This window comes from Pongo abelii, chromosome 3 (assembly GCF_028885655.2).
Source record: "Pongo abelii isolate AG06213 chromosome 3, NHGRI_mPonAbe1-v2.0_pri, whole genome shotgun sequence".
In the NCBI taxonomy this organism is placed as follows: Eukaryota; Metazoa; Chordata; class Mammalia; order Primates; family Hominidae; genus Pongo; species Pongo abelii.
The window spans coordinates 110,365,480-110,392,755 of NC_071988.2; the positions used below are offsets into that span (position 1 = coordinate 110,365,480).

General features: G+C 36.9%; 1 protein-coding gene across 20 annotated transcripts in view; it reads right to left on the bottom strand.

Moving 5' to 3' along the window:
- Positions 1–27,276, bottom strand: part of FAM13A (family with sequence similarity 13 member A) — a 331,498-nt gene that overhangs the window by 233,868 nt on the left and 70,354 nt on the right. For 18 of the 20 annotated variants that reach the window (XM_063723517.1, XM_063723518.1, XM_063723520.1 and 15 more), the window contains one exon: positions 22,255–22,432. The exons of 1 other annotated variant lie outside the window; for it this stretch is intronic. In XM_063723517.1, the coding sequence (XP_063579587.1) occupies positions 22,255–22,432 (178 nt within the window). Of the gene's footprint in view, positions 1–22,254; positions 22,433–27,276 lie in introns of those variants that run through there. One more of the 20 variants, XM_024245792.3, reaches the window with a different exon arrangement.

The window sequence follows — 27,276 nt, forward strand, 5'->3', positions numbered from 1 at the left end:
CCTATGCTCTGAAGTGTTTTCTAGCCTGCTCACATTTCTGCTCTCTGTAGGGCTGACTTCTGCTACTTTAGATCTCAGTGTCGATATCAGTTCTACAAAAAGACAATCTCTGGATTCCCAACCAAAACTGGTCACCCAGCCTCTTGCTATCACATCACCCTATTTCAGTCATAAAACAGTGCTGGTCATAGAGAAGGCACTCAATAAATATTTGCTGAACGTATGAGGATTATGAAAAGCTTGTTACGATTACTAGAATTTTAGCACTAGACAGTCCCCTTGAAAAAATATATTTCATCTTCCTTGTTTACATCTGAGAAAACCTGGATGAAAAGACATAAAACATAAATGAGTAACTTCCAAAATCTACCTCAGTCCCTAGATTTTCCTCTAATATAATATAATTACAGTTGCCCATCTTTAGATTCTTATGGATGGCTCCTGGAAAATAGTAGAGGAGATGAGGCTATACAAGCACCAAATCATTAAAGGCTTTGAATGCCATGGAAGAGAAAATATCACTAAATAAAGGTCTTGGAAGCAAGAGAGAGATGATCTGAGATATATATATATATATAAGATATATCTGATACATAATAATCAAATATATATCAGATATATAGATATACTATATATTATATATTTGATAGATATGATATATTTGATATATCTACATAATACATATCTGATATATCTATATTTTAGCCTTAATAAATTTAAAAAATTAAGTATTATATAGACTGATCTTCAATTAGAAAGAAATTAAAATTTAACAAAAAGTTAAGTAAACAACTATATATTTGGAATAAAACACACTGCTAAATAACGAGGTTAAAGAAGAAGTCATAATTGAAATTTTAAAAAATTTCAGAACTCAGTGATAATGAAACAAAAGATAGCAAACTCTGTGGGACAGATGGCTTAATACGTTAGAAAATGAACCAAAAAATAAACTCAAAGAGAGGGATAATAAAAATGAGATGAAATTAATGACTTGGAAATAATAACAGAGTAGAAAAAAATGATCAAAGCCATAAGTTAATTCTTTGAAAAAGCACAAATGTTGGCCGGGCGCAGTGGCTCACGCCTGTAATCCCAGCACTTCGGGAGGCTGAGGCCGGTGGATCACGAGGTCAGGAGATCAAGACCATCCTGGCTAACATGGTGAAACCCTGTCTCTACTAAAAATACAAAAAAATTAGCCGGGCGTGGTGGCGGGTGCCTGTAGGCAGGAGAAGCTGAAGCAGGAGAATGACATGAGGCAGGAGAATGGCATGAACCCGGGAGGCGGAGCTTCCAGGGAGCCGAGATTGCGCCACTGCACTCCAGCCTGGGCGACAGAGCGAGACTCTGTCTCAAAAAGAAAAAAAAAAAAAAAAAGGTACAAAAGTCATCAAGGGGGATATTTAGTTAATAGAAGGCTACCTTGTATTAGGGCTTAGTAATTGTCTTTTGGATAACAACAAATGAACAAACTGTCTTCTCCCAAGTGATGCTTTTCGTTTTCATTCAAGCATGTATTTGGCAGTCTTCATAGACTTTTAGGTATATTTTTATTATTTACTTTTTAGAATTAGTAAAATAATGAACTGTTCTGCAAGACTGGGACTTTTTAAAAATGGCTCTGGGACCCTTTATTTGCTAAATACATGAATTTTAAATATTTTTCAAGTTGGGGTCTCGCTCTGTCACCCAGGCTGGCATGCAGTGGCATGATCATGGCTCACTGCAGCCTTGAACTCCTTGGCTCAAGAGAACCTCCTGCCTTATCCTCCCAAGTAGCTGGGACTATAAGCTTTGTTTTATTCTTTACTTTTTAGAGACAGAGTCTCACTGTGTTGCCCAATCTGGTCTCAAGCAATCCTGGCCTCAAGCAATCCTCCCACCAGCCTTCTGAGTTGCTGAGATTACAGGCATGAGCCACCGTGCCTGGAACACTTCTACTGTTTTTAATATCAAATTACTGCAAGGAAAAGGAAACTAGTTGAAACCCTAACATAATGAGAATATAAAGAAAACTTTAATTTACACATATCAAATTTAGAAGACCAGAGTGCTGCCACAGTTCAAAACTTTTCTACATCTCCTTCGATAACAATAATCCTAATTCTTTGCTGCTTGTATCATTTGTGTCATTCATGTCGCTTATACGTGAGCATACATAAACATATATATACACATAATTAAATATATTGTTACTATTATTTTGAATAAACTGTTATCCATTAGATAAGAAAAATACTTTTTTTACCTTAACTCATTCCTTCTGATGCTCTTCCTTTCTTTATGTAGATACAAGTTTCTGACTTACACCATTTTCCTTCTCCCTAAGAATTTTTAACATTTCTTGCAAAGCAGGTCTACTGTCAACAAATTCCCTCAATTTTTGTTTGTCTGAAAAAGTTTCTGCTTCTCCTTCACTTTTTTTTTTTTTTGAGACAGAGTCTTGCTCTGTTGCTCAGGCTGGATTGCAGTGGTGCGATCTCACCTCACTGTAACCTCTACCTCCCAGGTTCAAGCAATTCTCCTGCCTCAGCCTCCTGAGTAGCTGGGACTACAGGGGCGCGCCACCACGCCTGGCTAATTTTGGTATTTTAGTAGAGACAGGGTTTCACCATGTTGGCCAGGCTGGTCTCAAACTCCTGACCTCAAGTGACCCACCCACTTTGGCCTCCCAAAGTGCTAGGATTACAGGTGTGAGCCATTGTGCCCAGCCCCTCCTTCACTTTTTTTTTTTTTTTTTTTTTTTTTGAGACAGAGTCTCGCTCTGTTGCCCAGGCTGGAGTGCAGTGGTGTGATCTTGGCTCACTGCAGCCTCTGCCTCCCAGTCAAGAGATTCTTGTGCCTTAGCCTCCCAAGTAGCTGGGACTACAGGTGTGCACCACCACACCTGGCTAATTTTTGTATTTTTTGGTAGAGATGGGGTTTCACCATGTCAGCCAGCATGGTCTCGAACTCCTGACTTCAGGTGATCCATCTGCCTTGACCTCCCAAAGTACTGGGATTACAGGCGTGAGCCACTGTGCCTGGCCTCCTTCACTTTTGGGTATAATTTTATAGGGTACAACGTTCTACTTTAAGGATTATCTCTCAACACTTTAAATATTTTATCCACACTCTTCTTGCATGCATGGTTTCAGAGAAGTCAGATGTAGAGCTTACCTCTTTGCTTCTCTATAGGTAAAGTGTTTTATTCTTCTGGCTTCTTTCAGAACTTTTGATCTTCTGCAGTTTGAAATGATAAGCCTAGGCATAATTTTTTTTTGTCATTTATCTCGCTTGGTATTCTCTGAGCTTATTGGATCTCTGGTTTAGTGAATGGAAATTCTCAGTCATTGTTGTTTCAAATATTTCTTCTGTTCCTTTCTCTATTTCTTCTACTTCTGGGATTCTAATTATGTGTATGTTATACCTTTTACAGTTATACCACAATAATTGGATATTCTATTCCATGTTTTTCAGTCTTTTTTCTCTTCGCTTTTCAGTTTTGGAGGTTTCTATTGAAATGTCCTCAAGCTCAGAAATTCTTTCCTCAGCCGTGCCCAGCCTACTAATGAGCCTTTTAAATGCATTCTTCATTTCTGTGTCAGTGATTTTGATTTCTAGCATTGTTTTTGGTTCTTTCTTAGAATTTCCATCTCTCTGCTTACAATCCCATCTGTTCTTGCATTCTGTCTACTTTATCCATTAGGGCCCTTATCCTATTAATATAATTGTTTTAAATCATAGTATGATAATTCCAACATCCCTGCCTTGTCCAGGTCTGATTTTGATGCTTGCTCTGCCACTTTAACCTATGTTTTTGTTTCTTTTAGTCTGCTCTGTGATTTTTTTCATGATGGCTGGACATGATGTACTGAGTAAAGAGAACTGCTGTAAATCGGCCTTTAATAATGTGATGTCAAGGTACTAGGAGAGGGGAAGAGTTCTACAGCCCCATGATTAGGTCTGTCTTTTAGTAAGCCTGTGCCCCTCAACTGTAAACTTCACAAGTGATTCTCAGTTTTTCCTACCCATACATGGGACAGGATGACTGGATGGGGCTGGAATTGGGTATTTTCCTTCCCCCAGGTCAGTTAGGCCCTGAGAAATCCCTGGCAGGTTAGGCTCTGCTTAAATAGCTTTTCTCGAAGGCAACCCTTTAAGAGCAAAATGCTCTAGTATATTTCAGATTGGTTCCTTTTCTCCTCCCCATGTCAGAAGCATGAAGGGATTTTTTTTCAGTATTCACTGTGAGAATCGGGTAGAGTTTCAGGAGGCAAAACTCCCAAAATTATGGAGTTCTCCAGATGACTCAGTGGCCCTAGAGTTAACTGACAGACTTATCCACTGGGAACTTCCAGCAATTTGTCAGCTACAGTTCAGGCTGTTCTACCCTTCCTTGCTGGTTTCCACTGGGGCAAATAGTGATTCTCTGTATCTGCCTGTCTGTCTGACCAATTTTGGGGCACTTGTTTTCCCTGTGACCTCAATACTCTTCCAAATCTAAGAAGTGCTGTTGATTTTTCAGTTTGTTCAGCTTTTTACTTGTTGTTAGGAACAAGTGGTGATTCCAAGCTCCTTAAATGCTAGACCAGGAACCAGAAGTCACGTGATTTATTTTTTAATTTTTAATTTTTTTGAGACAGATTCTCATTCTGTTGCCCAGGCTGGAGTGCAATGGTGCGATCTCGGCTCACTGCAACCTCCGCCTCCTGGGTTCACGCAATTCTCTGCCTCAGCCTCCTGAGTAGCTGGGATTACAGGCACCCGCCACTATGACCGGCTAATTTTATATTTTAAACAATGCAGTGTGGATTTGGATTTGGGTTGGTGAGACCAAAGAGGGGAAACTAGTTAAGAAGTTATCAAAACCAGAGAAGAAAGAGATGACGAGAGCTTGGGGTCTGTGGAATGCACTAAAAATGGGAGAGTTCAGAGTTAGATAAGTTGGAATGAAACACAAGCTAGTTCTCTGGCATAGACATTCATATATTCACACAGTCAGCATCTCTATTATTAGCACCACTACAGCACTTATCACAACTGTAATTCAGTAATTACATAAGGAGCCTTCTTCCCCAAAGGCATGAACCATGTTGTTTGGCTGACATCTGGGATACTGCCTGCTGGCATATAGTATGTACTCAAAAAATATTTGGTAATTTAATACATTTACCAAATAAGTAAATTAATGATAAACTTGTAGAAAAATAAAATCATATAAAAATCTTAATGCTCAAAAGAAATTCACATATCACCTAGTAGAAAATAGAGGATTAGAAAAACTGTGTGACTTTCTTAAAGTCACAAAGCTGACTAGTAACAGAGGACAGAGCAGAATCCTGTTTCCCCAAGACTGAATCTCCATAGTAACGTCGTCAGAGAAAATAAAAGATAGCTGTGCAAGTAGAAGGTAGACACAGGGTTGAGATAATAATTCTGGAGATTATTACATAAGTGCACACACATACTCCCACATATAATGTTGAGAATAAAAATTTGCCACTGAATTCTGTGAATACCTAATAAACATGCCTCAATATATTTATTTTTGTGTGTATGTACCTAAATTTTCTACTTGTCATCACTGAATGATGCTGCAAGGAGTTTAAAGGGTCAACAGCCATTTTCAAGATTACTCTTGAATAAGACATATGGTACTAATTTTCATTTTGAAGTCTTATACACAGCAATCAAACTGCATTACTAAAATAATTTTGCATTCACTTGAATTTTCTTTTAGAAGCATGGAAAATGAGAAACAAAGAATTGCCAAAATCCGAATTTGCTTTTTCTCTGCAAACAGTATTCATTTTAAATGCTTTCTTCCATTTTTGAAAGTTGTACTTAACAATGGACTCTGTGCACACATGGGCCACATCAAGGCAAATGATACAATGAAGGTCATTAATTCCACAAATAACCCACGATGAGTGAGATAAAGTATGGTACAGTAAATAACATCTGTAGTATTATCTTGAGAAAATGTGTGCTCTAAAGGACAAAACACCAGTCCAGGAGTCAGAAGACATTTTATTCTTAGTCTTGCCATAATTAGTTATATAATTTGTGGCCAATCATTGACACCCACCCACCAGCCATTTTATAGAGCCTTAGGTCATCCTTTGTTAAATAAAATGTACTACGCTGCTCTCTTCCCAAGACAGATAAAAGGAGTAAGTAAGATTGTGAATGTAGAAGTCCTTTGAAACCATGTTTGAAAGAAAACATGCAGTTTCATTTTTAAAAATAGTATTAGCAGAGTAGTGTTGATGAGTTTTGGCTGAGCCTTTCTCTTTAATGAATAACTGGCTGACTTAAAGGATCTTGAATTTACGATAAACTATAAACTATATATCTCTCCTGATGACCATTAACTGCCAAGCAGATGTTATTGCTTAATCACTGCATTCTCACAGATAATGATGGACTCAAGGGATTATTTTTACAAGAATAAGAAACCTTTGACTCTGGCCTCATCAGCAACATTCAACAACTAAGGCTGGTTATTCACTAGAGAGATGCAGTAGTCCTCTATGATCTGCAGGAGATACGTTCCAAGAACCTGAATACAGGATGAAACTGTGAATAGTATCAAACTCTATATATTGTATATTTCTTCCTATACAGTCCTGTGCCACATGACATTTTGTCAACCACAAACCAAATATATGAGGATGATTCCATAAGTTTATAATGAAACTGAAAAATTTGTATTGTCGGCTGATGTCACAGCCATCAAAATGTCATACAGCAATTATTTTGTTATAAATTTAGTGTAGCCTAAGTGTACAGTGTTTATAAAGTCTACAGTAGTGTACAGGAATGTCCCAGGCCTTAATATTTACTCACCACTGACTCACACAGAGCAATTTCCAGTCCTACAAGTTCCATTCAGGGTAAGTGCCCTACACAGGTGTACCATTTTTTATCTTTTATAGTGTATTTTTATTGTACCTTTTCTTTGTTTAGATATGGTTAGATACACAAATGCTCACCATTGTATTACAACTGCCTATAGCATTCAGTACAGTAACATGGTGTACAGGTGTGTAGCCTAGGAGCAATAGTCTATACCTTATAGCTTAGGTGTGTAGTAGACTATACCATCTACGTTTGTGTAAGCACACTCTATGATATTCACACAATGACAAAATCAGCTAACAATGATGGATGTCTCAGAACATATCCCTGTTGTTAAGCGATATGTCACTGTAAATATGTATCCATAATAAAGTTGAATTTATAAATGAGGTACAGTAAGAGGTTAACAACAACAACTAATAATAAAATAGAACAATTACAACCATATGCCATCATGACTACTCTTGTGTTTGGGGTGATTAAGTTAAAAAAGGGTTACTTGAACACAAGCCCTGAAATATCACACCAGTCCATTTAATAACCAAGATGCCTACTAAGTAATGGACAGGTAGGCAGCACATACAGCGTGGATACGATGTGCAAAGAGATGAAACCATAGAAAGTGAAACTGAAAATAAAGGGATACCACTGTCTATTCCAGGGAAGAGTTCACATATTCTAAAAACTCTGCATCACCCTGGTGAGGTAAAACACCTTCAAATCACTTACTTCATTCACCGTTTCTCTTATCAGCACTAACCTAAAATTTACTGACTGGAGATTACTAGGAAAAAAAAAATCACTGCTCCCTTGTACTATAACAAAGTACATTATTCTTTCATATAGAAATTCAAATTACAATGCATATTTTTCAAAACAATTGATTGCTAATCCACATATATTACAATCAAGCAATTAGCTTACGGAGTAATCATTTGTAGATCTAAGGTTATTCTACTATCTTCTTTTCAGTGAGACCAAGGTCAAAAAGTATCCTTTCTAATTACTTTTTGTTTTGAAAACTAAGACTTGAATCATCATTACTAACACTAATAGCTGAGTGATAAAGTTTGCTCCGTCTTCCTCACACAGAATATCTGGAGGAAGACTATATATGGAGCATATAAAGTTATAAAACATCATGAGTCCCAGAAAAAAATAACTGAACATCTAGAGGATAATGTATAATATCATCTCCAATCAGTAATATTTAATTTTTTTTACGTGATACAAACCCATGTTCTCACCTGAACCCAAGGAATAATAGACTTCACATTACTCTAAGACTGTATTATATAAAACTACAGTATTTGACCATTTTGAACTAGAAAAATAGCAGTTTTACATGGTTCAATCTAATACCTACAACCACCTCACCAAGAGACAATGATAACATAGAAATCCTTGTGCACCAGTTTGGGCTTTTCCTCTCTAAAAAGTAAGGATTACTTTCTTGCCTAGTTCTCAGTTTTAACTAAAACAGATCAAGAAGTGTTACAAGTTCTATTTTAACTCTGTAATCCTAAATAATACTTTCTACACTTCAGTTTTATAATCTATAAAAGTCTAAAAGTAACAGCTATGTTTATGGATTTACCACGAGGAATAGATAACTGAAGATACACTTTTTAATACACACAGAACTTAATAAGTACAAGTCTGTCATCTTCTATACAAAAATTCCTGGCTGTAAGTAAAATAAAAAAAATGCTGTAAACTAAAGGATTTGAATGACACAGGAAATATTTATAACCTAATGTTGTGTTTAAAAAGCACAATTAAGGCTGGGCACGGTGGCTCACGCCTGTAATCCCAGCACTTTGGGAGGCTGAGGTGGGCAGATCACAAGGTCAGGAGATCAAGACCATCCTGGCTAACACGGTGAAACCCCGTTTCTACTAAAAATATAAAAACAAAATTAGCTGGGCGTGGTGGCGCCTGTAGTCCCAGCTACTAGGGAGGCTGAGGCGGGAGAATGGTGTGAACCCAGGAGCTTGCAGTGAGCCAAGATCATGCCACTGCACTCCAGCCTGGGGCAACAGAGCAAGACTCCATCTCAAAAAAAAAAAAAAAAAAAGAGGCACAATTAAAAAGGTATATAAAACATAACTGATTAAAATTTTAAAAATGTATACACAGGGAAACGCTGGAAGAAAATAGATTTAAAAATTTAAAGCTATTATATCTAAGTAATAGGATTAGTGGGTAACTTTTTACTGTATACTTTACAATTTTGTGTTTTTTCAAGCTCCTAGAATTTAAGGAAGTAAAAATAAATAAGGTTGAAACTGGACTAAGTGGGGCAGATACATCATTTTATTAGATCAAAGACTCAACATTGAAACATTTCATCTACACTGAGTTAAATCTAAAAAAAACTCAATGCAAATTTTGAAACCTAGAAAATAATCATGAGATTCTTCTGGGAAAACACATATACACAATTACCCAGGAAAATTCTGAAAAAGTATATTGTTCCTGATACTCAAATATAAAAGGTATAATTCTAGCACAGAGAAGCCGATAAATCATAGTAGTACAGCAGAGCCCCTATAAGACCAAAATATATTTAGGAACTTCATATAGTGACAAAAGTGACATTGTGAATTACTTGGTAGAGTATGAATTATTCTTTATTGTTGTTTAGTTAGCAAGGTAATTGTTTGAGTGAAAAATTAAATCCTTAAGTCATAATGTATTCCAAAGCATTAATCGCTTTCACTAGGATTTGGGATCTAAATATTAAAATATTATAAATATGCTAAGATGAAATATGTGACTATTTAATAACTTTTAGATTACCAACTCATACCTTTTATAATAATTTCCACACTTTTAAGATTTAAATACTAAGAAAAATGAAACTGCAAAAAAACTAAGAGACAATATAAATAAATACTCTTCTATCCTTGAGGTAGAAGGCCTTTTAAAGATAACATCAGGCCGGGCGCGGTGGCTCACGCCTGTAATCCCAGCACTTTGGGAAGCGAAGGCGGGCAGATCACGAGGTCAGGAGATTTTGAGACCATCCTGGCTAACACGGTGAAACCCCGTCTCTACTAAAAATACAAAAAATTAGCCGGGCGTGGTGGTGGACGCCTGTAGTCCCAGCTGCTGGGGAGGCTGAGGCAGGAGAATGGCGTAAACCCGGGAGGCGGAGCTTGCAGTGAGCCGAGATCCGGCCACTGCACTCCAGCCTGGGCGACAGGGCGAGACTCCGTCTCAAAAAAAAAAAAGATAACATCAAACCCAAGCAACACAAATTGATATAAAGAATTAACAAAATCTTTAAACTTCTTATGGCAACAATTAAAAAGCTTCAAAAATAAGTCATAAGCTCAGAGAAATATTTTCAAGGTTCAAAAATAAATCATAAGCTCAGAGAAATATTTCCAATACACAACAATACATTAATAGTTGTATTAAGAAAAGGAACTCCTACAAATCAGTCATAAAAAAGATGAGCACCAGCTTAGGAAAACTCAAGGAAGAGAGTGAAAAGCAATGTACAAAAGAACTACATGGGAAAATACGCTTTTAAACATGTTAACCTTACAGTAATTAAATAAGCAAAAATGTCAAAAGAAACAATTTCATTTATTATATTGGCAAATATTAAAAGGAATAATATGAGTACTAGAGAAAGTATGAGAAAGGAGACACATTCACGTATTGCTGCTCACAGCATGAACTGGTGTGACCTTTCTAGAGCACAAATTTGATGATATGCATACCCTTTAACCAGCAACTTTAATTCTAAAAGTACACCCAATGAAAATAATTAGGTAAGTGTGAAAAATGTATGTTCAAGAATAGTTCCTGCAATGCTGTTATAAGGGAAACAGTTATTAAGTGGTGATTAAGAGTTTGGAGCTGAGGAGCTAGACCTTTCGATTCAGAATCCTGACTCTAACCTCTTACTAGTCATGTGACCTTATGCAAGTTAAACTTTCTATGCTTCAAGTTTCCTCATGAGTAGAGATAATAATAGTACTTGCCTCATAGGGTTTTGAGGATAAAATGAAGAAATATATACAAAGCATCTATAACATTACCAGGAACCTAGTAAGAACTCAATAAATATTGCCTATTATTATTATTGCCAAGAAAAAAAAGTAATTGGCCAGGCATGGTGGCTCACCCCTGTAATCCTAGCATTTTTGGAGGCCGAGGCAGGTGGATCATGAGGTCAGGAGTTCAAGACCAGCCTGACCAACATGGTGAAACCCCGTCTCTACTAAAAATACAAAAATTAGCCAGGTGTGGTGGCACGTGTCTGTAATCCTAGCTACTCGAGAGGCTGAGGCAGAAGAATCGCTTGAACCCGGGAGGTGGAGGTTGCAGTGAGCAGAAATCATGCCACTGCACTCCAGCCTGGGTGACTCCAACTCAAAAAACCAAGAAGTAATTAATTTTTCTAATTGCATTCTAAATGCAATTTATAAAATGGCTTAAATAAATTGTATTGCTCAAAAGATCAGAATACTATGCTGTCATTAAAAATGATGATGTAGAATTACATGTACAAGTATGAGACATGCCATGATAAACAATAGTAAGTTTTTAAATAAAGGTTATAAAGTAGTAATACTTTATTATCCCATCTTTAATCATGTGAGCATGCAGAGAAAACAAGATGAAGGCACATAAGCTGACGTGGGGATTAAGTCTGGTTTATAAGCTGACGTGTGAACAGGGATTAAGTCTGGTTAGTAGAATAACAGATGGTTTTTATTTTTATCTTTATATTGTGGGGGGTTTTGTTTGAAAACATTTTGTTTGGCCATGAGCATATGTTACTTTTGTAATAAAAACAAATGTATACACATTTTGAAAAGAAATGGTAAGTAGTAAGCCAATTATCACAGTTACAAGTGGCAGTAGGATTGCCAGCACAGAACTACAGGCAATGAAGTAGGTGCTACATAGGGCTGGTGCAGATTTAGGCAGAGAAAGGCCAAACTTTCCAATCACCCATTCTTTAATATTCCAAAAACATATTTATAGAGAATATCAATAACAAATGTAATTATGCTAAAAATTAAGGGAAAATTTTGCATTTTATAAACAGACAACAGGTTATAAATATATAAATATGTGATCCTAGGGCTTGGGCTTAATTTTTAAAAATTTCAACTATTTATACTTTTCAATCCAAATTACCAGTTTCTAAAAGTAACTTTTGGGTTGCAAACCAAATATAGCTGCTTAACAGCAGTTAGCAGGTAAAATGACAGCAACATTATAATATCTGGTTATACATCATGTTCATGTCTACAAATTTAGCTGATATCATCTAATATTTAATGGTGTAAATATTATACCAGTAAATTAAACGCTAACTTATTGTGTTGTTTTTCTGCAAGATTTGAAGACCAATAGCAGTTTTAAAACTTTTTTGGTGCTGCCACTAAGAAAAAATGTAACATCTTGGATAGAAGAATAAGTGGAAGGGCTTAACATTCAAAATACAAAACTAATTTATCTTTGAAAGTTTCAGGAATACCTACAAAATTACTTTTTATCTTATTGGTTAGTACTGAAACACTTGTTTCAAGGAATAGAATTAATTTACCTATCTATAGACAAAAGGCACAAGACGCAGAGATATGAAGCAAAATTTGATCAAAATGACTTACTCATCAGTACAATAGCAAATTTAATTATTAGAGATTAAAGACATACATGTTATCAAATTGTACGAACTAAGTGTGCACAATGAGTTTAATGCAAAGTGCCAAGAATACTAATAGACAAACAAAAAACCCAGAACCAAAAGCCGAGGCTTTGGTCTGTTCATCAATATCACTTAATCAGATTTTTAAATACACTCTAAACAATGGCAAATAAAAAATATTTACGTATTTCTAATATAATGAATCTCATGCATACCCAATGTTATCCTTAAATATTCTTAAAGTATAAAATCTCTCACCTAATCTTAAGAAAATAGATTTTCCTAATGTATTAGAACAATCTGCTATATCATTAGGTACACAGTGCCTTAGAGCAGATCCTCAAGAAACCCAAAGAAAACAAGGCAATGATGAGGATGTTGGTGTATTACTTTGACAGCAGGGATACCAGGCAGGGTGGGTGAGAAAAGGAGGCAAGCAGGGATGTGAAATAATGTAAAGTATGCATAGCTCTTTCACAAAGAACTACAAAGACACATAACAGTTTGCTCAACAGATGCTTTGCTTGGCAGTCTGGAATTCCCCAGATAAGCTGCAAGGAGAAGCCATGGGATGAAGAAATATTCAATGTGTTCCATGGGAAGAAGAAAAAATGTCCATGTTTCCTCCTGACTCCTATTTAACTGTTCTAGATTTCCAGGTTGCCATATCCCATGCCTCTGATACCCTATCAGGAATTAAGATCCAAGTCTAGGGTTCAAAAGTGATGGCAGAAGCCAGAAACTCTGCTTGTTGACCCAGATGGCTTGTTGACCCAGCTATAAGGCAGAAGCCAAGGAGAAGAATCCAGCATTCCCAAGGCAGGAGAAAGGTCCAAGCCTGGTGGAAGCAGATTGGTCTGAGAGGCGGGTAGAGCCAAGGCAATCTGAGGAAATCAGAAGGTGTCTGATACAAGTACTAAGTTGAAGAAGTTGGCTTGTGTTGAGAAATTTTACTGGGCAAGAACATTTTCTATTCCATTAAATATTAACAAGCATACTCAATACTGTAAGAAGCTTGTTCTAAGTGAGAACTATGACAACTGAGGTTAAGAGCAATGTCATGTCTTCCATCTCATGTTTCTAAAGAGCCCAGTTCATTAACTAGTACGATGGGCAGAGCCCATAAAACCTGATCTTTCCCTTAATACAATTTTAAAGGTATTTAATTAAATGCACATGGATTCTAACTCTGCCAATTGCTTACTATGTATGAGGACTTTCTCTTACAGTCTCACTTAAATTTCAAAGCAAACTCTGTGGGTCCTGTTTTACAAAAATTTAACAGGAAAATAAACAATGCAGGTCAAATCTACCTGCATTAGTAGAATAAGGACTACTAATGGGCAGAATAAGAACTAGACTAACTTCCTTTTATATGTCATGCTATCCAAACCACTGAAAATCCAATACTCATTTTAATAACTATCAAAACTGATGGAAGCAATTCCTGCTAATTTCTAAGAATGATAAAGTATTCAGGAGGACTTTTATTTGTCTTAGAAACTGGGATATTGGGAATTTCCTTAGAAAAATCATATACAATATATATAGCTCACAGTCCAAGGTTTAATGAATTTTTAAAAGAAAATATTTATGTAGTGACTCTGTGAGGTGATGCCCAGGTGTCTCCTTCATGCCAGAAGTATTCATTATCCACCCCTTCCCACTGAAAGTGCTGCCTGCTTATGGCTCATGGCTAAGTCCTTCTTCTGAGACCACACCATGTCCCTGGCACAGCTCACCTCCAGTGATAGATGGAAATGGGGTAAGGAGACTAAACCCTTTGATTCAACTAGGGATTTATCTGAAAGGTCATCCCATCTTCTAAGCTCCCCTGGGACTGAATGAATCCTGTGTTACAACTTGATGGCAGTTCAACTTCTGCCTAATCCTACCTTCCTCTGTTCCTTATAGGTATAAGGAAAGAATGGTTCCAAAAAGTACTACCCAATAAAACTTCTGCTTGAAAACTTAGTCTCAGAGTTATACCTTGGATAACCCAACCTATTATATGAAGTGGTAAAATAACAGTGAAAATGAGGAGACAAAGTAATACTGAGAGGAAAATTAGAGTTTTAAGTGTGATTATGATGGATAAAAGAGACTAAAAATAAATAAGTATTCAACAAGGAAAAATAAAACCTGAGCACCTAATAGGAAAATGGCAAAAGATACAAACAGGTATATGAGGAAAAAGACAGATGGCCCTTAAACACAAGTAAAAATGTTTAGTTTCATTTATAAGAAAGCACATGCAAATTAAAACTATGTTGTATTAGCAATGAGCAATCTGAAAATAAAACTGAGAAAACAATTACATCTAGAATAGCATCTAAAAGAAAAAGATACTTAAGAATAGATTTAACAAAATAATTGCAAAACTTGTACCCTGAAAACCATGAAACGTTATTGAAACAAATTAAAGACCTAAGTAAATGGAGAAATATTTCATGCTCATATATTGGGAGATTTAATTTTGCTAAAATGGCAATAGAGTACTCTCCAAATTGGTCTCCAGATTCAACAGAACATCCTATCACAATATTAACTTTTTTGTAGAAATGTACAAACTGATCCTAAAATTTGTATAGAAATACAACGAACCCAGACTAGCCAAAATAATTCTGAAAAGAAGAACAAACTTGGAGTATTGAAACTTCATGATTTCAAAACTCATTAAAAAGCTATAGAATTATCAAAATACTATGGTACTGACAGAAGAATAGATATACAGATCAATGGAATAGAACTATGAGTTCAGATATAAGCCCCAATAATTGTGGTCAACTTATTTTTGACAAGAGTGCTGAGATAATTCAATGGGGAAAAGCAATCTTCAACAAATGATGCTGGGACAACTGGACAGCCACATGCAGAAGAATGAAGTTAGACTCCTGTATACCATTCACAAAAGTTAACTCCAAAATAGCTCCATAGACCTAAACATAACAGTCATAACTATAAAACTCCTAGAAGATGAATAAATCTTCATGATCTTGGTTAGCCAAAACTTTCTCAGGTACAACACAAAAAGCATAAGTGACAAAAGAAAAAACAGATACACTGGACTCCATCAAAAATAAAAACCTCTGTGCTTAAAAGGACACGATCAAGAAAATGAAAAGGCAACTTATAGAATAGGAGAAAATATTTACAAGTCCTGTACCTGATAAGGAATTTATATGCAAAGTATATAAACAACTCTTATAACTCAACAACAAAGACAAGTAAATCAACTTAAAAATAGGCAGAAGATCTGAATAAACATTTCTCCAAAAATATACAAATGGCCAATAAGCACAAGAAAATATTCAATGTCATTAGTAATCAGGGAAATGCAAATCAAAACCAAAATGAAATAGTGTTTCATACCCACAGGAATGGAATCAAAAAGATATTAACAAGGATGTAGAGAAATTGGTTCGCCCATACATTGCTGATGGGAATGTACATGGCCGTGTGTCTTTCTCTTCATATATTTTTGTCTTTTGCCATTTTCCTATTAGGTCCTCAGGTTTTATTTTTCTTTGAATATTTATTTTATTTTAGTCTCTTTTTGCATGATAAGCACATCCCATTGCTGATGGGAATATATGAGGTAACAAATGCATGAGGGAATATAAAATGGTGCAGCCACTTCAGTAAATATTTTGGTAGTTCCTCAAAATTTTAAACAGTTACCATGAGACCCAACAATTCTACTCCTAGTTATATACCCAAGAGAAATGAACACATAATTCTACACATGGACATGTACACAAACGTTCACAGCAGCATCATTCGAAATAGCCAGAAACTAGAAGTAACACAAATACCCATCAACTAACGAGTTGATAAACACATCAACTGGTATGTCTCTACACTGAAACATTATTCTGCCATAAAAGGAATGATGTACTGACACATGCTACAAAATGGATGAGCCTTGAAAACATTTTGCTAAGTGAAAGAGTACAGTCAGAAAAGAACACATATTGTATGATTCCATTTATATGAAATGTCCAGAATAGGCAACTCTCTAGACACAGAAAGTAGATGAGTGGTTGCCTAGAGCCAGGTTGTTGTGGGGAGTGATTGGGAAGAAATGGGAAGTGACTGCTAACAGTACAGCATTTCTTTTGGGGGTGATGAAAGTATTCTCAAAGTGACTGTGGTGATGATTACAGAATTCTGTATCTATTCAAAACCAACAAATTATATACATCACATGGCAAATTGTGTGGTATATAAACGGTGTCTCAATAAAACTCTTAAAACTTAAAAAATCCACACTGGGATATCACATCTGACCTATCAGACTGGCAAGACTTCAAAATTTTTACGAAATCTTCTTGGCAAGACTGAAAAACGGACACTCTTGCATGCTGCTAATAGACATGTAACACTGACTCATCCTCTATGGAGGGGGATTGGGGCTATCTAATGATATAGAGGCATTTGTTCTTTGACCCAAAAATCTGATATTTAGGAATTAATCTTGGTGATACATATGCACAAGTTTATTTGATGTGGGATCATATCTAACAGTAAAAGATGGGAAACAAATGACCATCAGAAAAGTATCATTGACTAAAACTTACTTTGTCCAAGCAATGAAGTAATACACAAACACAAAAAAGAATTTAAAAAAAACTGTTGGAATGATCTCTAAGATTTGCAGATAAAAAGCAAAGTTAAAAACAGTGTAAGGAACACATAGAAATAAGAATGCACACATATAGACATCACATAATACACAAAATGTAACTACATATACACACTTATTTTACCAAAAGAAACATTGAAGGATAAGCCAGAAACTAATAAAAATGTTTTCCAAAGACAGCAAGAGGTTGAACAGTATAGAAAGAATAATGATAAAAGGGAAACTTCTGAGTAAACCTCTTTCTCTTTACATAATTTTCACTTTTTTTTTTTTTTTTTTGAGATTGAGTCTCACCCTATGTCCCAGGCTGGAGTACAGTGGCACAATATCAGCTTACTGTAACCTCCACCTCCCGGGTTCAAGTGACTCTCATGCCTCAGCCTCTCAAGTAGCTGTGATTACAGGCACCTGCCACCACGCCTGGCTAATTTTTGTATTTTTAGTAGAGATCTGGTTTCACCATGTTGGCCAGGCTGGTCTCGAACTCCTGACCCCAAGTGATCTGACTGCCTCAGCCTCCCAAAGTGGTGGGATTACAGGCATGAGCCACTGCGCCTGGCCAATTTTCACTTTTAAGCCACGTAAATGTTATAAAAATTTAAACAAAATTACATTGAAAAGGAAAAGAAGCTCTGCATTCTAAAATTGGAAATGGATTGAAACAAGTGAACTCAACTATATGCCAAATGGCAAAGACAACCACCCTTTACTTTGAATGCATTCTCCTCGCCAGATATAGGGACAATACGGACTGCCAGGATGTCTTAAACATTACTCAGTGGTTTCCCTGATGTTGTGACACTTTATTTATATCTATACATAAAATACACATTTTATGTATGTTGTAGAGAAAAGCAAATAAATATTCTTATTTTTTAGGAAGCAAGATTTTCACTGTCAGAGTATAGAGTTGCAAATATGAAATCAAAGTTGTTAAGAAAGAATATAATAATGTTAAAATTAAACTCAAAATATCAATATAAATCCATTATTTCTTCCATTCAGTCATTCCATCATTCAAGTATTCATTTCTTTCTTTATTTCCTTGCTCTAGAAGTCATTAAGACCTAGATGCAAATAACTTGGCACCCAGATCTTGGCTTCTAAATATAATTCTTCTATAAAAGAAACCAAAGCCTCTTGGAGAAATGGTTAATTCCATCCTGAGACATCATCTTTAGCTGGAAAGGTAGGAAATACTATTACAGGGTTTTGTCAAAAGGACACAGCTGCCAGCCTAAAGGGACTCCCACAACTGCCAAATTTGGGATAATTTGAGCACAGGAAAATTTAATGTTGTTCATTCCCCACTGACAAGGGAAAGCTCTTCTTTAGAGAATATCACTAAAGGAAAAAGAAAAAAAAATACTAGTAGATTTTAAAAATCAACATTCTACAACCCAAAAAGAAAAAACTGAATCAGGCTAGGATTTTCAATAGACAATCAAACTGATAGTGAATAGGGAGGAATATACATTTGCGTGATGCCCAAGTAGTCACCTAATGAATTACTTGCTAACTGCAAAGGGAATGCCACAGCCTTACAATAGAGAGATTTGAAAGTGGTGACTTTAACTAATAAAGCAAACTAAGCATCAATAAGTGTGAGACAACTTAACATTACATGGCTTCTAATGGGATGCAACATTAAGGATACAATATCACTGATAAAGTATTCTGGCCAAAAAACTTAATCTGAGGCCGGGCGCAGTGGCTCACGCTTGTAATCCCAGCACTTTGGGAGGCTGAGGCGGGCGGATCACGAGGTCAGGAGATCGAGACCAGGGTGAAGCCCCGTCTCTACTAAAAATACAAAAAATTAGCCAGGCGTGGTGGCGGGCGCCTGTAGTCCCAGCTACTCCTGAGGCTGAGGCAGGAGAATGGCGTGAACCCAGGTGGTGGAGCTTGCAGTGAGCCGAGATCGCGCCACTGCACTCCAGCCTCGGTGACAGTGAGACTCCTCTCAAAAAAAAAACAAAAAACTTAATCTGAATATAACTTGACTTATATATGGCTTATAGATTATAGTAGATTCAGAGGACAGAAAAACGACTTAACCACACAAGAAAATAATCAGACAAATCCACACTGTACAATATTCCACAGGATGATGTCTGGTTTCTTGAAAACTCAATGTGGTTGCATCAGGAAAAACAGCTAATGTATGCTGTGCTTAACACCTAGGTGTTGCAGCAAACCACCATGGCACATGTCTACCTATGTAACAAACCTGCACATCCTGCACATGTATCCAGGAACTTAACATTAAATTAAATGAAATTTTTTTCAAAAGTCAATGTGGTTGAAAAAAAAAGTTGTGGTTAAATACAAACAAAACAACAGTGTGGGCACCCCTGCACATGGGTGTGCACACATGGAAGGTCTGTTCTTTATTAAGACATACTAAAGAGGCCTAACAACCAAGTAGAATGGATGAACCATTGGATCCTCTTCTGAGAAAAATAAATTGTGACAAATTGGGATACTTGAATGGACTCTCCAAATGATATGATGGAACTGTCCATTTTCTTAGGCATAATAAGTATATTATGGTTATGTAGCAAAAATTCCTCATTTTTAAGGATGCATTATTAAGTATTTAACAGTGAAATAGCTGAGGTCTGCAACTTAGTTTCAAATGGTTCAACAAAAAATACATATTTACATATATACAGAGATAAAGTGCATTTGTTTTATCTAGCTAACGAGAAAATGTATAATCATTATGCTCCTTCAAATTGTATGACTGAAATTTTTCATATTATGAAAACAGGAGAAAAGCTTGAAAAAACCAGTTAAGTTCTAGTAAATTGATAAATATGAAAATAGGAGTTAATGAAATAGAAAAATTTTAAGGCAAATTTATTCAATAAAGTTAAAAATGGATTATTTGAGAAGAATAATAAATAGACAAAAAGCTCGGCTACTCTGGCCAAGATAAATAGTGAGAAGGCAAAATTAACATTAGAAAAGAGAAAGAAGATGTAACAACAGACAATAAAATTTAAAAATTTAAACGAATTATTGTATAACCTTGTACCACATACATTTCAAAAGCTACATGAGGGTCAGGCCTGTAATCCCAGAACTTTGGGAGGCGGAGGTGGGAGGATCACTTGAGGTCAAGAATTCGAGACCAGCCTGGCCAACACGGTGAAACCCTGTCTCTACTAAAAACCCCAAAATTAGCCGGGCATGGTGGCGGGTGCCTATAATCCCAGCTACTCAAGAGACTGAGGCAGGAGAATCGCATGAACCCAGGAGGCAGAGGTTTCAATGAGCTGAGATCTCACCACTGCACTCCAACCTGAGCGACAGAGCCAGAGTCTGTCTCAAAATAAACAAACAAAAAGCTACATTAAATGACTGATCTGTTAGGTAAATGGAATTTGTCAAGAATACTAAAACTAGCTAAGCATTAGTTTAAAAACCTGAGTTGGCCAGGCACAGTGGCTCACGCCCATAATCCCACCACTTAGGGAGGTCGCGGCAGGTGGATTGCTTGAGCCCAGGAGTTTGAGACCAGCCTGGGCAACATGGTGAAACTCCTTCTCTACAAAAAATACAAAAATTAATTGGGCATGGTGCTATGTGCCTGCAGTCCCAGCTACTCAGGAGGCTGAAGTGGGAGGATTGCTTGAGCCCAGAGGGTGGAGGTTGCAGTGAGCCGAGATCGTACCACTGCACTCTAGCCTGGGTAACAGAGCAAGACTGTCTCAAAAAGAACAAAACAGGTTAAACTGGTATATTTTATTTTATGTATATTTTACAACAATAGAAAAAATTAGAACCTATAATAAATACTCATTACTTATTGATATTCTGACTGACTAACTGGAGCAGATTACCAGAAATTCCAGATCAAGCCCAATTTCTAAGTTAGTAATGAGGTAAGGATCTGTGTTTAATGCTTACCAAATGAGCATTCCATTTACAAATTCATTTTTACTTGTTCTAGAATCTAGGTTTCGGAATTATTCAACAGTTTCCTACTTATACCTTTCTCACATGTAAGTCACCAAACAAAGGTTTACTGGGCAGAACAAATATAAGAACAAATATAGACTTTTTACTATCATGGAGCTTCTGAATAAGACAAAAAATTAGTGGATCCTGCATCTGAGATATTTATTCACGAGACCCTAACGTATCCTATGAAATGCCATTATTTAAAAGTTAACAGTTAACACCTTTAGAATTACAATCAGGATAGTTATTACAGTAGAACTTCTACCCAAATTAGGCTATGAATGACCTGGAACCCTGTAGTCACTAGGATCTAAGCCAGAATCTATATTTAGACAGTCATTCTGAGGACTGTAATATTACTAGTTCTGGGCAGCTGAATAAGCCTGTATATTAATTAAGTGGAGAAGTAGATATGCTATTAAAAAAAAAAAGTTGCTGAGTTTCTGAGAGCTTTTGGAGTGTAAATGTTCTCTCTCTCTTAACTAGAAGGAATGTATTTGATATCAGAGGTGATTAATAGGAGAGTTAAAAGCAAAGTCCCTGGATTGCAGGATCACGTTTCACATATCAAAAATTAAAGAGCTTTATGGAATAAGAAGGAGAATAAAATATGAAGCTTTACAAAAGTTCCTGTGGCTAGCAACAAAGAATCTACTAAAATAGACTAGTTTATTTCCAGTAAATGAAGCTGAGGTTATATTTTTCTGATACTGGCATAGTCTGTTCATAATTTTCCATCTATTGGCAATAATTTGAACTTTATTACTATTTTAAAAATTATTCACTATGTCATACTCTTTCTCTTTCTGCTAATCAACATTTCTGATTACAGATTTTTTTAAATACCCCTTTTAATTAAAATATAACTTATTTCCAGATTTTTAAATAAGGCTATTTGATTTACTGCAAATTATAGTTTTGTAAAAAGGGCATAGCTACCTTCTTCAAACTGGGATGAAAAACAAGGCTAACATGCCCAAGAACAAGATACAACTTCTCCAAAATAAGCTGGCTGAATTTTCAGACTGAAATATGCTTCTACATCCCAGTAATTTCAGACAGTAGTAAACACAAAGGGGGACATGATGATATTAACAGTAAAACTCCACTAACTTACTGAAAGCAATTTGGCCCAAATACAGTGGCGAGATTGTGAACATTCATGCGATTCTGCACATGATGCTTGGCTACTTTTGTCAAGAACTGGCAAAGGTACTTGAGGAGGCAGTAGTGGGTGTCTGGCAGCTCTTTTATTAAGTCTCTTAAGCTACTCTCCTGAACATCATTTCTGCCATCTGGAAAAAAAAAGAATAAAAATGTTCTCAGGTATATTTCACAGTAACAACAACAAAAGCACATAGGTGTAATACACTCTAACATTTTATTCAGAAAAAACCTCTTGAGAGACTGAGATAGGACTTGTGTATTTGACTTTATGTTAAAGAATTACTAACTTATTGTAGTCCCAGCTACTCAGGAGGCTGAGGCAGGAGAATGGCATGAAGCCGGGAGGTGGAGCTTGCAGTGAGCCGAGATTGCACCACTGCACTCCAGCCTGGGCGACAGGGAGAGACTCCATCTCAAAATAAAAAATAATAACAATAGAAAAAAGAATTACTAACTTATGCAAGAAATATAAAAAAACCACAAGGTTTATTCAGTGCACAAAATGGGTTTGTGTTTCAATTTAATGTTTTCGTCCCCAAATTAAGACAATGGTTAGGTTTTTGATCCACAGTGGAATCTTCCATTTGATTTTTGTCTTCAAGTTTGTCAAAACCAGGATTCTTTTGAATAAAATTTGATATGAGAGACCTTCAAGGGACATTATGGGGGATGCTAAACTTAGTGATCAAGATACTGTACACAGAGAAAACTGAAGGAAACTTTTAATTCCTAAACAGCTTTTTAATCTTGACAAAGATTATCTCCTTGACCAATCTCTAGTCAGACTTCTCTGAGCTTTTTTTCACCTAAGCCCTGTTCTGGGCATGTCCTCAAGAGTCCACTTTTAGTAAGAATACTGCTAAGTCAGTTCAGCCAAGATCTCCACCCTTCATATCTGATAACCCTCCATATCTGACCAAATTACTCATTTCCTACCATCCTCCAAATGATGTCTGATCACCTTAGCCTGCCTTCAGCAAGAAACTTGTTAGGTCTGTTTAGCCATAATCTCTCCTGACCCTTGAGGTTTCCTGTTAGTAATTTTCCACCCACTGACTGCTGCCTATCCCAACTCTGGTATATGGTCATGTAATTCCCACTTTCCCTTGTATTCCAAGTTGAGCCCAATCTCTCTGCCCCGCTGCAAAACCCCAAATGCAGTAGTCCCTCTAGCTATCATAATAGTCCTGAATAAAGATTGCCTTACCATTCTTTAACAAGTGTCAGAATGAATAACTTTTTTTTTTCTTCTTCTTTTTTTTTTTTTTTTTAAGGAGTCTTGCTCTTGTCACCCAGGCTGGAGTGCCGTGACACAATCTCAGCTCACTGCAACCTCTGCCTCCTGGGTTCAAGCGATTCTCCTGTCTCAGCCTCTTGAGTAGCTGGGATTGATTACAGGTGTGCACCACCATGCCCAGCTAATTTTTGTATTTTTAGTAGAGACGGCATTTCACCATGTTGGCCAGGCTGGGGCCTCCCAAAGTGTTGGAATTACAGGCGTGACCCACCGCACCCGGCCAGAATAACTTTTTCTTTAACAATATCTAACATGTCATATAGTTCAGAATTTGATATATATTTCTCATACAAAAGACTAATAACCCAGCATACACCCCAAAATGTCTAACGATATATCAAAATTCATAGGCATACATATGAAAAGTTTCTCTCAAGTCTCAAAGATTTGTTTTGCCAATACTTAAATATAGTAAAATTGCTAAGTTTTGTGACTTTGTGTAATGCTTTCTCTCGGAAAAAAAAATATATTTTATAACAAATACAGTAGTTTAGAGGAATGACTACAATCCATTACTTTGACATCTAAGAGAATAAAAATGTAATTCAGTTATAATTAATAAGCAGTTGTATTGCCTACATAAGTCAGCTTTAGCTAGTTAACTGAAGAAGAAACAGAAAAATGAGGGAAATGAGATACAAAATCAGAGAATTAATCAGTGTTACAAAGCACCTGGATAACATAATGCTACAGACAGGAAGCGAAAACATACAGCAAATCAGACACAGTGACATTGAGAGGCTTCAGAGCACAAGATCAGAATGAAGGCTCAAGTCACTTCTGGGGTGAGGAACCTGGTTCTGCTACCTACTACTTATGTGACCTACGTTGTATTGTTTATAATGGCTATTTTCCACTGCACTATGACCTTAAATAGCAGGGATATACAAGATATTGAAATAATTAAGTAGGAGTGATTAAGAACTAATTGGAGATACCCATTTCTCATGCCCTTATATTATGAAAATAAACAAATAATGAACCAAGAGAAAATGTTCTGCCTTCTTTTTTATGGTGACTAATTCAAAGTGAGTCTATGGGATGTTTTCATGGGTGTTTGCTCTCTGTTTAAAATTGTGGTCTCATTGTCAGCATTTAAAGATAACAAGCAACAGCATTACAACAGCCTTGATAATTAGCCTCTGGCCTTCTGGCTCTGAAATGAAACCTCAAACCATAAGGCAGGCAATGTGTAAAGATATCAGGTCTAATAAAATGAAGATTCAAAATAGTTATGAATTTATGACAATAACATCTTTGAAAAAGCAGCAGCATTTTCATCATTTTCCAATTTCTGAAATATGATAAACAATTTTTCCAGGAAATAAAACAGCCAAACAATGGGAAGGGAGACAGATGTATTTAGAGAGTTTCATGTTTAGCAAAATGACATAAAATCGTTTATGGCGGCTGGGCGCAGTGGCTCACGCCTGTAATCCCAGCACTTTGGGAGGCTGAGGTGGGCAGATCACGAGGTCAGGAGTTCAAGACCAGCCTGACCAACATGATGAAACCCTGTCTCTACTAAAAATAACAAAAAGTAGCCAGGCATGGTGGCATGCACCTGTAATCCCAGCTACTCAGGAGGCTGAGGCAGGAGAATCGCTTGAACCTGGGAAGCGGAGGTTGCAGTGAGCCAAGATCGTGCTACTGCACTCCAGCCTGGGCGACAGAGCAAGACCCTGCCTCAAAAAAAAAAAAAAAAAAAATCATTTATGGCCTGAATGGAAGAATCACAAAATATATTCTGAAAAGTCAAAAGTAACAGAGAAATATCTTTTATCTACCTTCTTCCATTTCCACAGCATTTTTGTTTCCTGTGATGGAAGATAGATTCACGGATTCCTGGATTCACCCACTGGACAAGGATGTGAGCGTCCTCTACATCAGTGGCTTTGACAGCAGCACACCCACATTTATAATTTACCTCTTGAATCCCTGTTCAAATATACTGACAGTACAGTAAAGACCTTAATTTATTAGCATGACATTTTGCCTCATGTCTTTTCATACAGGTTAATTATGTATCTGCATTTTGTAAAGTGTTTCTGGAAATATCTGGTAAATATTACCATTACTGCCAGCCTGCTGCAACCCTACAAATAAGATTTCCTACATATGAGAATAATAACTGCTCAACACCTTCAGAGGAGGCTTGTAGAAGAATGCCTAGGGTAGCAGCATGGGGGCAGTGGTGGTACAAATGTGCCTATTAGGAAGATGCCTTCTGACGCTTGCGAGAAAGGAGGCTCATAATAATTGGCAGGGTGTGGTGGCTCATGCCTGTAATTCCAGCACTTTAGGAGGCCAAGGTGGGTGGATTGCTTCAGCCCAGGAGTTTGAGACCAGCCCGGGCAACATAGCGAAACCCCGTCTCTACAAAAAAGACAAAAATTAGCTGGGCATGGTGGCACATGCCTGTAGTCCAAGCTACTTGGGAGGCTGAAATGGGAGGATCGCTTGAGCTTCAGGAAGTCAAAGCAGAAGTGAACCATGATCATACCACTGCACTACAGCCTGGGTGACAGAGTGAGACCCTGTCAAAAAAAAAAAAAAATTTCCTAATAATTACTTTGCTATGGCTTTATTGTCTGATTTATTCACATCTAAATACAATAAACACTGCCTTATACATTCACGTTCTTGTATTTATATTGATAATTATGATGGCTCACTTAAGGTGTCACATTATAAAAGTTTGCAATGCTTCTATTTTTGTTTATATGCATCCAAAATGTATATTTGTTACACAAATATACAAACAGTATATTTGTTTATCATACACTTTCTATGTGTCTAACATTCTTCAACACCACGGGGAAGGCATTAAACAATGCTGTGATGGTTAATATTGAGTGTCAACTTGACTGGATTGAAGGATGCAAAGTATTGTTCCTGGGTGTGTCTGTGAGGGTGTTGCCAAAGGAGATTAACATTTGAGTCGGTGGACTGGGAGAGGCAGACTCACCCTCAGTCTGGGTGGGCACCATCTAATCAGCTGCCAGCAGAGGAACACAGAAGGACTAGACTGGCTGAGTCTTCTGCCCTCCATCTCTCTCCCTTTCTGGATGCTTCCTGCCCTTGAACATCAGACTTCAAGTTCTTCAGCTTTTGGACCCTTGGTCTTACACCAGACCCACTCTTGGACCCTCGGATTTTCCAGGAGCTCTTGGGCCTTCAGCCACAGACTGAAGGCTGTGCTGTGGGCTTCCCTACTTTTGAGATTTTGGGACTCGGACTGGCTTCCTGGCTCCTCAGCTTGCAGATGGGCTATTGTGGGACTTCACCTTGTGATCATGTGAGCCAATACTCCTTAATAAGCTATATACCCATCTATTCCATTAGTTCTGTCCCTTTACAGAACCCTGACTAATACAAAAGCAAACTCCATGCTTTTATGAAACATATTCTAATCGAGGGGAAGACAGACAATTAAAAAATGTTTAAAATATATATGAAGTGGTAACATACATGCTATGAAGAAACAGAAAGCAGGATAAAGTGGAGTAAAGCAGAGTGATGTCGGGGTACAAGATGTTATTTCACTCAATATGGTCAGGGAGGCCCCTCTGATACCATGACTTTTGAGCAGAGCTGAAATAAATAAGGAAGTGTGTAGTAGGCAAGGAAACAGCACACCCAAAGGGCCTGAGGTGGATGTCCTGGGGCTGGGGC